Genomic DNA, 13,568 nt, shown 5'->3' with positions numbered 1-13,568 from the left:
CAGCTGCTGGCTCGGCGCCTTCCAAACCTCCCTTTGGCAGGAGCAGGCCGAAGAGGACTTTCTGGGCCCGAGGTGAAGAACCCCTGTCCTGTGCTAACTTACTTCCTAACCCAACTTTCCCCTCGTTACCCAACTAAACTACCTCTTTGTTTTAGGACGGCTACGGGGCTGCACCAGGACTCGCGCCCACAGGGCCCGGGGGCTGCGGCACCCGCAGCGGGCCGAGCTGCACCGAGCCGGGTCCGCTCCTGGCGGCTGGGCGGCCGCGGGGCCGGGGCGAAGCCGCCCGCCACCGACAGCGGGGCTCGTCCCAGCCCTCAGCCAGGCCCCGGAGCTTCTCGTTAGGATCTCTCCTCAGGAGATCCCAGCGAAAGCGTGACGAAAAGCCCTTTCCGTTCCCCGCGAGGGCAAGGCAAACGCGCTTTATTTGTACTTCGCCGGCACGCCCGGGGGGCCGGGGCTCGCGGTGCGGGCAGGGCAGGGCAGGGCTGGGCTCCCCGCGGCTCCCACCGCCGCTCCCCCGGGGGCTCGGCCGCCTCGCCCTGTGCCCGGCCGTCAGCGCGGGCGGCCCGCGCCCCTCACGGCTACGGCCCCTGCCAGGAGCCGGTGCCGGGCTGCCCCCGAGGGCGGTGGCGGCGGCCCCCAGCGGGGCGGAGCGGCCCGGGGGCGTGCGGCGGGGCCGCTCCCTCCTTCCCTTCCCTCCCCTCCCTTCTCCTCCCTTCTCTCCTTCCCCTCCCCCGCCGCGCACTGCGCAGGCGGCGGCGCTGGCGCGATGGCGGCGCAGGACGGCGGCGGCGACGAGGTGCGGGTGCTGCAGAACCTCCGGGGCAAGATCTGTAAGTGCGGCCGGGGCCGGCTGCGCCCAGCCCGGGGGCCGTCCCGCGGGGCCGCCGCCGCGCCTTCGCCTTCCCCGGGGCTGCGGCCGGCGGGCAGCCGCGGGACGGGAAGGAAGGAAGGAAGGAGGGGAAGGGGCTTGGTGGGGTGCGGGGGGCCGGGGCCCCGGGGAGCGTCCCCCCGGTGCTGGGGTATCGCGGAGCCGGGCAGCCGCGCCCCCTCTCTCCCTGCCGACCCCCCGCGGGTCTCGGCGTGTTTGTCAGGCAGGCGTTGCGAAAGTACCGATGTGCAGGAAGTCGGCGGGGGAAGGCCGCTCGGAACGGCCGCTAGCGCTTCTGTGCCTCGGCGTAGCAAGGGAGCGAGAGGGGCCGGGGAGCGCCGGCTCGATCCGCCCGGCCCCGGGCAGCGGCGGGTGCCCCGGCGGGCTGCGGGAGCAGGATGTGCGCGGCTTCCTGCCGGCACGGCTCGGCTGGGCTCGGCTCACGGCGTGCATGCAGCCAGCCGGGCAGCCCGCTCGCTTCCTTTCTCACGCCGCCGGTCAGCTTTTTTGAGAATGAAGCGAAACGGGCCGGGCGCGGCGCCGTGCCGGTGCCGGGGTGGGGAGCCAGGTGCGAGCAACTTGGGGCCGGTTTAAATTTAGCCGAGGGGTGGAGGCGCTGCTCGAGCGCGGCGCAGGCTCGGGGTTATCTGCGGGAAGTGAAGGAGTGACTAGGCCAGGAAAACGGGAAACGGGGCTCGCTGCAGCGCTTGCTGCAGAGGGTTAATGCGAACCGAGCGGACAAGACTGAGCACACACTTCCTGAGACTTTGTTGTTAGCGATTATCGCGGAGCTAACGCATGCCAGCTTGTCTAAGGAAAAGTCAGCGCTGGCGTATTTACTGACACCGCTCTGCTGCCCGACTTGTGTCCGAGGGGTTTTGCAGCAGTTGACAGGGCTTTACTTTAGGCGATACTTGAGCCCAGCACAAGTTTTGCGTTGGATATTAAAAACCACCTCCTGTATCTCTCACGGCTTTTGTTGAAGCCAGTTTTAGTGTCCCGTGAGTGTGTTCTCCATCGCTCCTGTTGCGATGTAACGTTGAGTGTTACCGCATTTGAGTACCTGGCAAAAGTGATGGTGAAGCAGAGGTTATCATCTGGTTATCGTACATCCAAAGTCGGTTGCCACAGATGGGCCTGTAAAACTGCAGGACCAATTTGGAAGATGGGTGGAAGTAATAAAAGATGTTTCCTGAAACAGCGTGAGGAATCACTTGTAAAGCGACTTGATTTTTTCCAGGAAAATAAAAGCACTTTTAAAAAGATGTGAGTTAATTTGCTGTGAAAGCTTGCAAACCCTCAAATCCCTAGCTTTTCTGTTGGCCTCTTTGCCCAGCACAGGCTGCTTTATTTTCACTTCTTGCTCATATCTTACTAATGTGCTTTTGGGGTGAAAACCCTCTGTATGAACAATAACAAACAGATGTAATAATATAATCCCCCTTGATCTGGAGGGATTAGCAGTAGCAGACTTCACTTTGGGAAGTTGGTGTTCATAGTCCATGAGAATTTTTTATAATATGCTTTTTGCAAGTAGAATATTTTTCAATGCCTGAGTTTTGTTGTCATTTAAGCTATGAGAAGACGTAACACATTCATTTTGTATGTATGTATTCCACAAGAGATCACAATTTTCAGGAGGCAGTGGCAGTTATGTGTATATAGAAAACACATTTGTGGTAACTTCTTATTTACGCAGTTCTACAGCACGCAAGTAGATGATAAAATCTAAAGTTAGCGATGTTATGCAGACGGTGACAACAGATTTAGAACTGAGGCATGTACTTAAAAGTGGCTTAATTAGCTATTACATACCCAACAATGAAAAACTGAATAGGAACACATTAGCAATCCCTGGGACACCCCATGTTGTGTGGAATACCTGTGTTTGCAGCCTGTCTCCTCCCTCTGGTTTTCAGGTAAGAGAAAACATGAAGATGTGATCTAGTTTAAGACCACGGGGCTTTTTTTTGAACTTGAGCAAGCTTCCATGGGGGATCCACAGGACAGTCATTCCTTTTAATGACTCTTTTGAAAGCACTTTACAAGGTTTGTGCGTATTCTGCAGTTTGAGGTATATTTTATAGCGTGTTATTCTTAGTCGTGTAACTAGCTTTTGTCTGCAGTTTATACCAGGTAGTAGTAGGTTTTTAGGTCGTAATCGATTTAGTTGCTTTCATTTTTGGAAAACCTTAGTGGGATACATGGAAAATAGCTAATTTGTCATCTCCCAGAACTCCTCTGGCAAAACTCAGGACACGTTCCGTTTCAAACTTCTAGTACTGCATTGTTAACGCTGTGTGAATACATTGGGTTATGCTGCGCTCGTATAGCGGTTTTAATTGCTGCTATATAACATGTTTGGTCCCGCGAAATAGGTTGCACTTCATGTGTATAAACTCCTATATAGGTTCTTCATTTTGGGTCCCTGTTGTAGGATGTACACAAATAGTGCGTTTTCCCTCAACAGAGTGCATTGTGAATAAATAGCATGTATCCATCCCACCTCCTGCTCCTGCTGGGTTTCTGATTGTGTTAACAGCGAACAAGCTTTAACTTGATGTTCTCATGTTCTGTCTGCATCTAACAAATGATGTGCAGGACAAGGGAGTTTGACAGAACTGTGGAATTTAGTAGGTTGCTCCATTCCTGTTACTACTAACCCATAACGTTCCTGTAATATAGGGAGTTGGAGTTTCTTAACGTCTGCACTGCCATCGCTCTATGCTCTAGCACTTAACTTTTTATTAGCATCACAGTTTTTCCCTTTTGCTTAGGTTTAAGCTCATCTTACTTTGAAGTAAAGTTTCTCTATGGAGTTGTATAGAGACGACCTGTGTGTATATTGTAAACAATATTTTATAAGTATTTTGAAATCTAATATATATAATCAACACAAGGTTTTTTTAGTACAGATATTTTTTGCTGATTTCCCAAAGTAAGTGGTTGAGAGACAGTAAAAGTTGGTTCAAAAGTCAGGTAAGCCATAGTAATCGTGAGCTTGTACATTTTCAGAATAAAAAGGTTGATGTTTATTATGTTACCGATGCATTCCATACTTTCCCGGTTGAATTAGGCTACTAGATATGTCACATGAAAATAATTATTGTTTTAAATTAGTCCGCTGAATGAAACTGCAGAGTTGGTACATCAATAAAAAACAAATCATTCTGTTATTGCTGCTGTTTGATCGCCTGAACTGTAAGTTTAAGTATCATGCTGCGTGGTTATAAATGATAGACACCCTGAAAAGGATCGAAATACAGTTCGACAGTCAAAGTTAAAAATGCTTTTTTTTTTTCTTTTTTTTTTTTCTTATCTCCCCCCCCAAAAAAACAAACCTTTATTTGGTATTTCTGACTAACCATCCTTACTGCCTACAGTTTAATTTGTGTTCTTTTAAGAAAATGTGAAACTACAGTGTTTGTAATCTGCTTTCAAAGTCCACCATACAGTAGCTTTGCAGTGCCAATAAAGTTAGGTTCTCTCTTAAATATTTTTATGTGAAAATTGGATGGTAAAGCTCCAGGGTATTAACTAAAACGTCTAAGATGCTTATCAGAAAAAACTGTTGGGTACAGTTCATGCTTACTAATTACTTCAGCATCTGAAGCTCTGGGGATTGCAAGCCCCTTGAGATTTCTTTTTTTGTATTCTTGTTCATATGCTTTATTAAAACAACTTTTTTTCAAGGTGATACTCAGTCACATGCTTCCCCCCCAGTATCTCGCTCATGGGCCATTTTGAATTTAGTTTCTTTTTAAAGTCTAGTGGCATTAGAAACCGGTTCTGTACTTGTCTCAATCTGTCAATGTTAAGTGTGGCGTTTAAAAATAATACGTATACTTCCTCCTCTCCCACACCCAAGTTGATGAAAAGCTCATTGATGCTTCTGAGAGCAGAGGTTTTAACCGTGGAAGTTACTTAATTGTCTGTTCATGTTTTCCATCAGTGCACGTATTCCTGACTTCGAAAAGATCGAGGAGGAAGTTCAGTCTGGTGGTGAAACCACCGTGTTCCCTGCTCAGATACAGCATTTCCAGTGCCAGGCAGCACTTAGTTACGTTTCAAGGCTGCCACTAATCTATTAAGCAAAAAGAGAGAGAAGACAAAACGTTTCTGACTTTACATCTTAAGAACATAGAAAACAAAGGTTATTTTCCAGTGTGCTTCGTAACTGATTTTTTTTTTAAAGGGACATATATGTGACATGTGAAATCTAATTTCAAGCTGAGGTCTTATATAAAATTTGCAAAAATTTTATATAAAATTTGGATGATTTCGATTCCATGTTTTATTGGGGAGAGGGGAGGTGGTATTTCCAGTAGAGATATAAGGACACAAGAGTTAAGGCCTAATCCAGAACACAACTCTGGTTGCTTGCATTTAAGATAATAACTTAAGTGATGATGGTGCAGACAGAAGCTACTCAGCAATTAGGAGCCTCTTTCCTCAGAGAGGGGACCAAAAATGCTTGGCTTGGCTCTTTGGGCAGAATCTGAGGTCAACGGGGACTGATGATCATCTTCAAAGAAGGGAACACAGTGGGGAAGTAACTAAGCTAAAGCATGGTATTGCCATAAAGCAATGTGTGTGTCTGCAGCGTTTGGATTCTGGAAGAGCACTCTGAATGTTGGGAACTGTTTTTAGCTGTAATCGATTAGAAGCACCAATTTCATGAAGGGCTGTGTGGTGTCCTGCATGTGTTGCTGCAGCAGCCTAGACTCACTGCCCAGGAGTTCCCTGTGCTCCTGCGCTGGCAGTCATCGCGCCCCGTTTGAGACTTCCTGTTCTGTTCGTTTTTATACGTGGTGCACCTAGTCAAAAGATGACTTTTCCCATTCTCTGTCAGACCAGACGTCTAGGAAAAAATAAACAGTAGTCATAGATGAACCTTTGAAAGTACATTGGTCAACTTAAAAGCAGCTAAAAAAAGTGAAAAATGAAGAGCAGATTAATAAGATTATATCTATCCCATCAGCTTCCTGTAACCAAAGCATTAATGGAGGAAACAGTGAAGAAGAGTAGCTCAGCCAGGTGATGCCTTTGCCGTACAACCTAATGCTGTATCCCTTTGGGCTGGGAGCCTCTCAGACATAGTAAGCTATGCGGGGTCAAGCCTGAGATGAGACCTCAAGGGAAAGTGCAGGTGCTGCAGGAAGCGGTGCTGATGAGTCAGCGCGTCATCGTCTTCCTGTCGGCTCTCTTTCCATGTAAACCTGGATATCAAAATTTTGGGGTGCATAGTGGGGCTTACAAGTCGAAAGTGAGTAACAAAATGCATGCTAACTGAATGGGGGAGTAAACTTTAGGCATCCATTAAACCTGTGAAGCTTTTGTGTAATATTTTGTTGTTTTTTCCCCTCAGTACTTAGGCTTCTTTTTTATTTATTTACAGATGATGCCAAACAGTTAGTTCCCAACAAAATGAGAGACTTCTTCTGTACCATAAACCTGGACCAAGAAGAAGTTTTTCGTACGCAGGTAGTTGAAAAATCTTCAAGGTAAGCTTAATTTTTACATGGAAATGGTAATCAAGACCTTCTTGTTAGTGTAGGTCAGAGGTTGAACTCGATGATCTTGAGATCTCTTCCAAACTAGACGATTCTATGATTCTTGGTCCAGAATAAAAGCAAGATGCATGTCCATGTCCATGTGGTCCTTGTACGTCTTTAAAATGAGAGCTGACTTGTAGCCACTAATTGGAAGCATTGCAGCAATGTGTAAATCTTGAGAGCAGTTGGGAAGAAAACAAAGTGGAGGCTTGTGAGTAGTACAGGACTTATACGAAACATGCTAAAACATATTTTGCTGTTACTGTATTTTGTTTCATTGGGCAGCATAACATTATTTTTCTTGCCAGGTTATTTTCAAGGGAAAGAGATCTGCTTGATCTCTTACTTTCCCTGTCATTTTGTACTTTTGACAAGTAGTCAGTATGTATTGCTGGAATTCTGCTTTCAGTGTCTGCCTTGTAAAACCTGTTTCTAGAATGGATGAACTTGAACTTTTAATTTATTAAAGTTTTGTTTGCTGTGGGATGTGCCCCTGAATAGGCCTTATTCTCTCTTGAAATTCTTGTTATTGGAACTGTAGCTTGTACTCAGGCAGAATGGCTTGCTTTGCCTCCCTGAGCTGTAGATTCTGCTATTGTTTTAGAGCTTTAAAAACAATCCAAAAAGTCGTGATAAAATGGCGGAAGTAGTCTTGAAACTTAGGTTTGCTGATGACCCATACTGGAGGATTTTTGCAGCTGCATTGCTCAGCAGATCCGAGTGACAGTTTAGTTTATTTTGAGGAGACATTAAACCTTCTTCTTAAAATTAAGAAAGTCTGCTAAAACTGTTTTTTTTTTGTTTTTTTTTTTCCCCCCAATTCTTGTGATTTCCAGTGGTTTTATGGTAGTGTTTGTTTTGAGCCATCGTGCTAGGTGTTTCTAGGTCAGGATCATCAGACATACAGGAAAGTTAAGTGGGGAGTTTTACTTTTTCAGAACACCACTTTAAAGCCTCCTTATGCCTCTTCATGAATAGTAAACAGTACGTACATGCAACCAGTTAAGTTACAAAAATTGACTCAGTGGTTACAGATGAGGAGGATGAACAAAATATTTGGTCCTGATGGCAGTTGATTAATTTAACTGGAAGTGCAAATTGATGTCCTAAATGAAGTCAGTTTTTTAAACTCTGCTGTCAGATTTTTGACATGTTAATAATCAAGATCATAGAAGTTTAATGTTAGGCTTGGAAACAACACCTGTAGCATTTAATGTTTATACAGACTTTTTTTCTCTAATATCCCTTTTTAAGAGTTAAGTGGATACACTTAAATCACATGAAGAAAGAATTTCTGACTATGCAGTAAAACATTGGCAAAATAAATCATCTTAGATTAACCTAATTTTTAATAGTACTGAAGTTGAACTGAAACTTAATTGAGAATATTGCCACTAGTTCTTTATAGAGAAAGAACAAAAATTTCACTATAAGAAAATAACAGTTTTGGTGTGTCTTAAACAACCAGAGAAGTTTTCATGATTTTCATGTGATATGAAATTTATATACATATTTTGAGAGTGTTTTGTTAGGAGCCAGTGTTCTCTGCCTGGAGGTGCATTTTTGTCTTCCCTGGCTACATAGGGAATTCTTTGATTCTCTGAATTACATCTGCATGAAGTTAGATCCACAGCATGAGTAAGGTTTCCTACAAACTGATGAAATGTAATAAAATAAATCATCCTGTAGTAACAGCAACAAGAATTGGCTGCTTACTCTTCTATTAGTAGTGCGTATGTGGTTATAAAGGCTGGTGCTTGTTGCAGAAACTTAATTATACCATCTCGTTGCTTATTACTGTGTTGACCTAGAGCGCTGTACTAACCTAGAGGTACTGGAATGGAAGAAAAAAGCTTTGATATCTAAAAACCTGCAAACTTTATAACTGCTTTTCAGTAAGGTGTAGTACAGTATAATTTTAGTCATAACAGCAACAATTGTTTGTTTTGTATTATTTACTGTCTTTTAGACAAGTAGTTCGCAGTCTGTTTTTGTCACTGTTTTCTGGGTTGCAGATTTTATACAAGGTATAATCCAGATTGTATTCTACAGATATATGCTAGTTATACATCTGTGGAAGTAATTATCAATAGAATTAAAATGACCCTTGGTTCCAGTTATTGAAAACCAATGAAGAAATGTGTGTTTTTGTTTTTGTTTTTTTTTTTTAAAAAAAGTGAAAATATGTTTGGGCTTCCATCAGCACTGTGACGATTGTTAGAAGTGCAGATGTGAAGCCAATGACTTTTCAGAGCTAAAAATACAAGGATTAATACTGAACTGAAAGAAGAATATCCTGTCTAACGACTCAAAAATGTCTCCTGATGGTATAAGAGATTTGTGGGTTTTGAAGAAATTGATTTTTTTTTTTTTGGTTCCCCTTGAAAGTTTAAAGAAGTTTGAACCTCCTCAAATATCCATGGTCAAATATAAAGAAATATGGAGGGAGAGGTTGTGGTATGTGTTGCATTTTTTGTTTAAACTATTTTATATTAAACTTTGTGCAAATGCAAAGTTAATGCAAGAATTTAATATCTGGATATGACTGTTGCTTTTATCAAAAGACAGATGTAGGTGTATTGGTCAGTTTTCATCAGTGAATTACTGGTTTAATATGACAAGGAAGGGAAGAGCATATGAGTAATATTATACGTTTGTTTAATCTCCTGTATTACAGTAATCCAAAAGGCCATCCAGTTCTTCCTGTATGACAGTCTGGTCTTCCTTTGAATTAGCATTATCTACTAATTTTGTATCTGTCACAGTCTTTAAAGTTCTTGCATCAAAGTCACAAATGAAAGTACTAAACTGACTGAATCCCTGAGGAACAGGTAGAGTAAGTTCTCTGTTTTAATTATTCCTCATTGGTATAACCTATTGTACCCCTTCAGCCAGTTCATATACACCTCAGAATTTCTTTACTAATCCTTTGTATTCTAAACCTTAAATTTGCTCTGTATCTCTTGCTTTGCTAAAGAATAGTTAACAACTGATTGATACAGCAGGGGTGGTATTCTAGGTAAGGAAAAATGTTCCAACGTGATTTAAAAAAAAAAAAAAAAAAAAAGATTTACATTCTGTTCATACTGTTGACTTGCTCTTTCTTGCAAATCTGAGAATTCATATTGAGGTCAAAATAATGATTGGTAGTAACTGGTCTTTTTTTTTTTTTTTTTTTTTTTTTTTTTTTTTTTTGATATATTTGTGAAGTTCATTCTTCTTAGCCTTAGGATATGGCTGGTAAATAGGTTTTTGGAAGTCAGTACTAATAGTCTCCATCCCACAATAATGAATCATTATCTGATTGTAATTGCACACGTACAGTTGTGTAGATATGGTAAGAATAAGCATTTAACTTAGTGATATGTGGTTGTTGAGTTGTACACCATGCCAGCTTGTTCACCCACGGTTCACGCTTTCCACTGTAATATCTTTGTTTTTACTGCTGCAACTATTACTCGTGTAATAGTCAGTGAGCCACATCATAGAATTGACCTAAATTGGAAGTAAGACTTTTTTATCTTCTGGTGAGTTACTGTGTCGATACAATTAAAATGAGCAATGAAGGTAATAAGGAAGTTGAGGCTGCTTAAGGCTGCACTGTTGCTAAATAAAGGTAATGCTCAATAATTTATACCTTTACTGGTGCTGCCTACAAGAAGAACCCAGCTCTCACAAGTCGAATTTCTTGGGTTTGAAATGAGAAGGGGAAGACAAGTGAGGAGCTGAAAAACTATTGAGTTTTCAGCTGAGAATTTTTAAGTTATATCTCAGTGTAATGCAAAGTCCAGTAATGATTTGTATGCTTTAAAGCCTATGGTAAAAGTTATGTGTTCGAACAAAGCAAATGTTTTCACTTGTGAAATGTGTTATAATGAATTCCTGGAGTTGAAGCTATTGATTCTAAGAATAGGTTCAAGGAAGTTGGAGCACTAGATTTTTGTGCTTGTGTTTTCATCCACTTTTTGTATTGGTTGCCAGCTTATTTCTTTATTTTGAATTTCTTTAATGAGATACTGGTCCTTGAGCATTTGGTGTCTTTTTTCTAATTATTTTGGAGGGAAGAAGGTAGCTGTGATTTGACCTGGTATTTTTCTGCATAGGAACTACCATGAATGAATGGTTCCAAACACAGGCTTATTTGTACTGGTTTAATGAACAGGTATTGTAACAATACAGTGTCAGCAAGATACTTTACTAGAAAATGACAACAAAAACTTAATTTCTGAGGTTGATCTAATTGTCATTGCTATAGTTTTCTGTAGAAAGAAGGCAGAGGCTAAAATTTGTTTCATGAAGCTGTGTTCCTTTCCCTTGTGGTGATAATACAGCGTTGTAAATGAAAATATTTTAAGTCTGTGTGAATCCAGTAGTTTTGAAATATTTTTTTTTGTGAATGCATTTAATTTTCAGATTTCACAACTTGCAGTGACAAAAACATTGTGGTTTTGTTCACTATTTTGAAGTTCAAGCTTCTGAATGCTGACTATCATTGGATCGATAAGTTTACCTTAAGTTAACGGAAGCATGCATACCTCAAGTGTGAAGATACCAAGTATATTGTGTGAAATGTCTGTAATACGAAGGAACTCAGAGTCTTTTTAGAATGCTCCGCTAATACTTCTAGCTGTTAATTGGTACAGCATGCATGGCAGTTACTTGAGGTAAACTCAAAATGTTATATTAGACGTCACTGGGTGGAGAAATGCAGTGATCATTTCAGCATGCAGGAGAATGTGAGGATTTGAGATGAACATTTCTTTCACTGTTCTCTTACGCTTCGGGCTTCTTTTTACAGGTCTGAATCTCTGAGTATTAAATCTGATGCAGATGTTAGAGCTAAACATGCTGGCAGTTAGTGAAGTAGTTCATATGTTGTGTTTTACTGTTTTATTTAACCGCATACAGAATGAGAAAAAAAAAAATTGTCTCAGGAAATCATTTAATTAAGGATGGTGGGTAGAGAACCAACTAGAATGACTTTGAGACAGGAAGTGAAATTGCGGAAAAGACACCACTGTCTATGTGTGTACTCTAACTTTTATATATAAAAAAATGAGCATACAAAAAGCACTCTTACAGAGTTTTAACCTGTAGTCTTAGTGTATGTTTTGCAATGAAATGACTGTGGGTAGCTTTGACAGATGAGCATGGTGGTAAAGGCCAAGTTCTGTGATTGCAATATAAATACAGCACTTCAGCGTCTACTGTAAAAATTATATAAAGTGCATTTTCCATTTTAACTTTCAGTTTTTCTTTTCAGCCCTTATTTCGGGGAAGAGTTTTACTTTGAGATTCCGAGAACATTCCAGTGGTTGTCCTTCTACATTTATGATAAGAGTGTTTTACAAAAAGACCTGCGTATAGGTAAGTTCTGGGATACTGTCTACATTTTGCATAATGTTTGGTTGTTTTCAATATCAGTAGTTTCATGGATACAATTATTAAACTGATGTGTAAGTGCATACTGTGCTTAAATATCTCAAGTTCGAAAAGCAGGATTTTGTTTCTATGTTTTATTATACTAAAATATGTTTATTTTTTGGGCTAATGGGATTCTTTATAGTCTTACTATATTTTCTGAATTGTGTTTTTTTTTTTTTTTCCTCCAACTCTATTCTAGTGGAATATTTGAGCAGTTGTCAATATTTGTAGATGAGAAGATGAGAATGAACTGGTTTTGCAATCGTTGAATACTTGTTAAAACTATACACATCAACTTTTTTTCTCTGCCAGGACAACATGTAAACCTAGTGACTTAAAAGTTGCCGCAAAATCCTTTACATAGTGTAAAAGAAAAATTACAGGAGGTGGATTATTTTGACTGTCTAATGGCTCTAGTGCAGCTGCTATTTGGATATAGTTGCTATAAAGCTCTTAAGAGTCTACTGTGGATGTAGGCTTCATGTTACTTGAATTGAGGAAGGAAGTCATTTGCACCAGGATGCCAGGTAATTTGGTATAACAGCTTTCCAAATAGCAATCAGAAGAGCAGAAGGTGTCTACCTTCAATTTCCTATTTAAACATTCTTCAACACCATTACTGTTCACTCAGATCTGTATTGTGTTATTTCCAGCCACAAGTGTGTTCTTTATTTCACTTAATCTTGTTATTAGTAATATCCAAGATAACACATCATAAGGAGCTGAATTGGTTCTATGTAAGCTCATTCACTATTCTACTGCATCTGCTTCAGTTTGCTTCATGTTCCTTGCTTCCGTGAGCTTTTCATATAGCATCACCAGCTTAAATAAATAAATAAATAAATAAATAAAAGTCAGTCCTATTGAGATGAAAGTGGTATTTATGTTTTTCTCTTCCTGTCTCCTTCCCCAGGAAAGGTGGCAATTAAAAAAGAAGACTTATGTAACTATACAGGGAAAGAGAACTGGTTTATGCTTCAACCTGTTGATTCTAATTCAGAGGTTCAGGTAATTATTAAATTGCACATCTATATTTTTTCAAAAATTAAATATAGATAAGTATATGTAATGATAGAAGATTTTATTCAACTGTGACAGACGGGCTAGCATCTGTGTAATTCTTATGAGTCAGTTTTGTCTTTCAGCTTGATTAAAAAGTAATGCATATTCGATATTTCTAAGTTGGCTGTATTGTTATTCATCATACTCTTAAAAACTGGTAAAAGCAGCAGCTGTTTGGGAAATGTCTAACAGTATTTTGATGCCAAAAATGTTCGGTGCAAGAAGAGCCATGCGCTTGAGAAAGGTGAATGATTTAGGAAACTGTGGAGTCATTTTTTTTTAATTCAGTTTTGTGTTACAAGCTGAAATGATTATGTAACATGAAATGGTAACATCTCCAAAATGGGAGTTACTTGTTGTGCTGTGCTCATACATTTATTTTATTTTGAAATACTTCCCACATAACAACTTTCCACAATACTTTCTTGCAACAAGTAAGTTGTACTTCAGAGCTGAATTTTGTCTGTGTTTCAAGTATTCAGACAGGATTATACCAGTGATACTTTAAAATTAGGTGACTCTAGAAGTTGTAGCTACTCTGTGTTTGGTTGAAGAAGAAAACAGAACAGTATTCTTGAGAATCTATTAGCCATGTTGCTAAGATAGCTACTGCAGTCTTTTTTTTTTTTTTTCTTTTCTTTCGGATTTACCTA

The 13,568-nt window shown here is 40.7% G+C and overlaps 1 protein-coding gene across 1 annotated transcript in view; it reads left to right on the top strand.

The window, feature by feature from the left end:
• Positions 1-763: 763 nt before the first annotated feature.
• Positions 764-13,568, top strand: part of RASA2 (RAS p21 protein activator 2) — a 50,582-nt gene continuing 37,777 nt past the window's right edge. Inside the window, exons 1-4 of the mRNA XM_084292177.1 lie at positions 764-836; positions 6,273-6,378; positions 11,693-11,796; positions 12,767-12,861. Of these exons, the coding sequence (XP_084148303.1) occupies positions 773-836; positions 6,273-6,378; positions 11,693-11,796; positions 12,767-12,861 (369 nt within the window). The 5' untranslated portion in view covers positions 764-772. The remainder of the gene's footprint in view (positions 837-6,272; positions 6,379-11,692; positions 11,797-12,766; positions 12,862-13,568) is intronic.

The sequence above is a fragment of the Netta rufina genome (genome assembly GCF_964035555.1).
Source record: "Netta rufina genome assembly, chromosome: 9".
Taxonomy (NCBI): Eukaryota; Metazoa; Chordata; class Aves; order Anseriformes; family Anatidae; genus Netta; species Netta rufina.
Note: the sequence above shows the minus strand (reverse complement) of the source record. Positions and strands in the feature narration are given on the sequence as shown.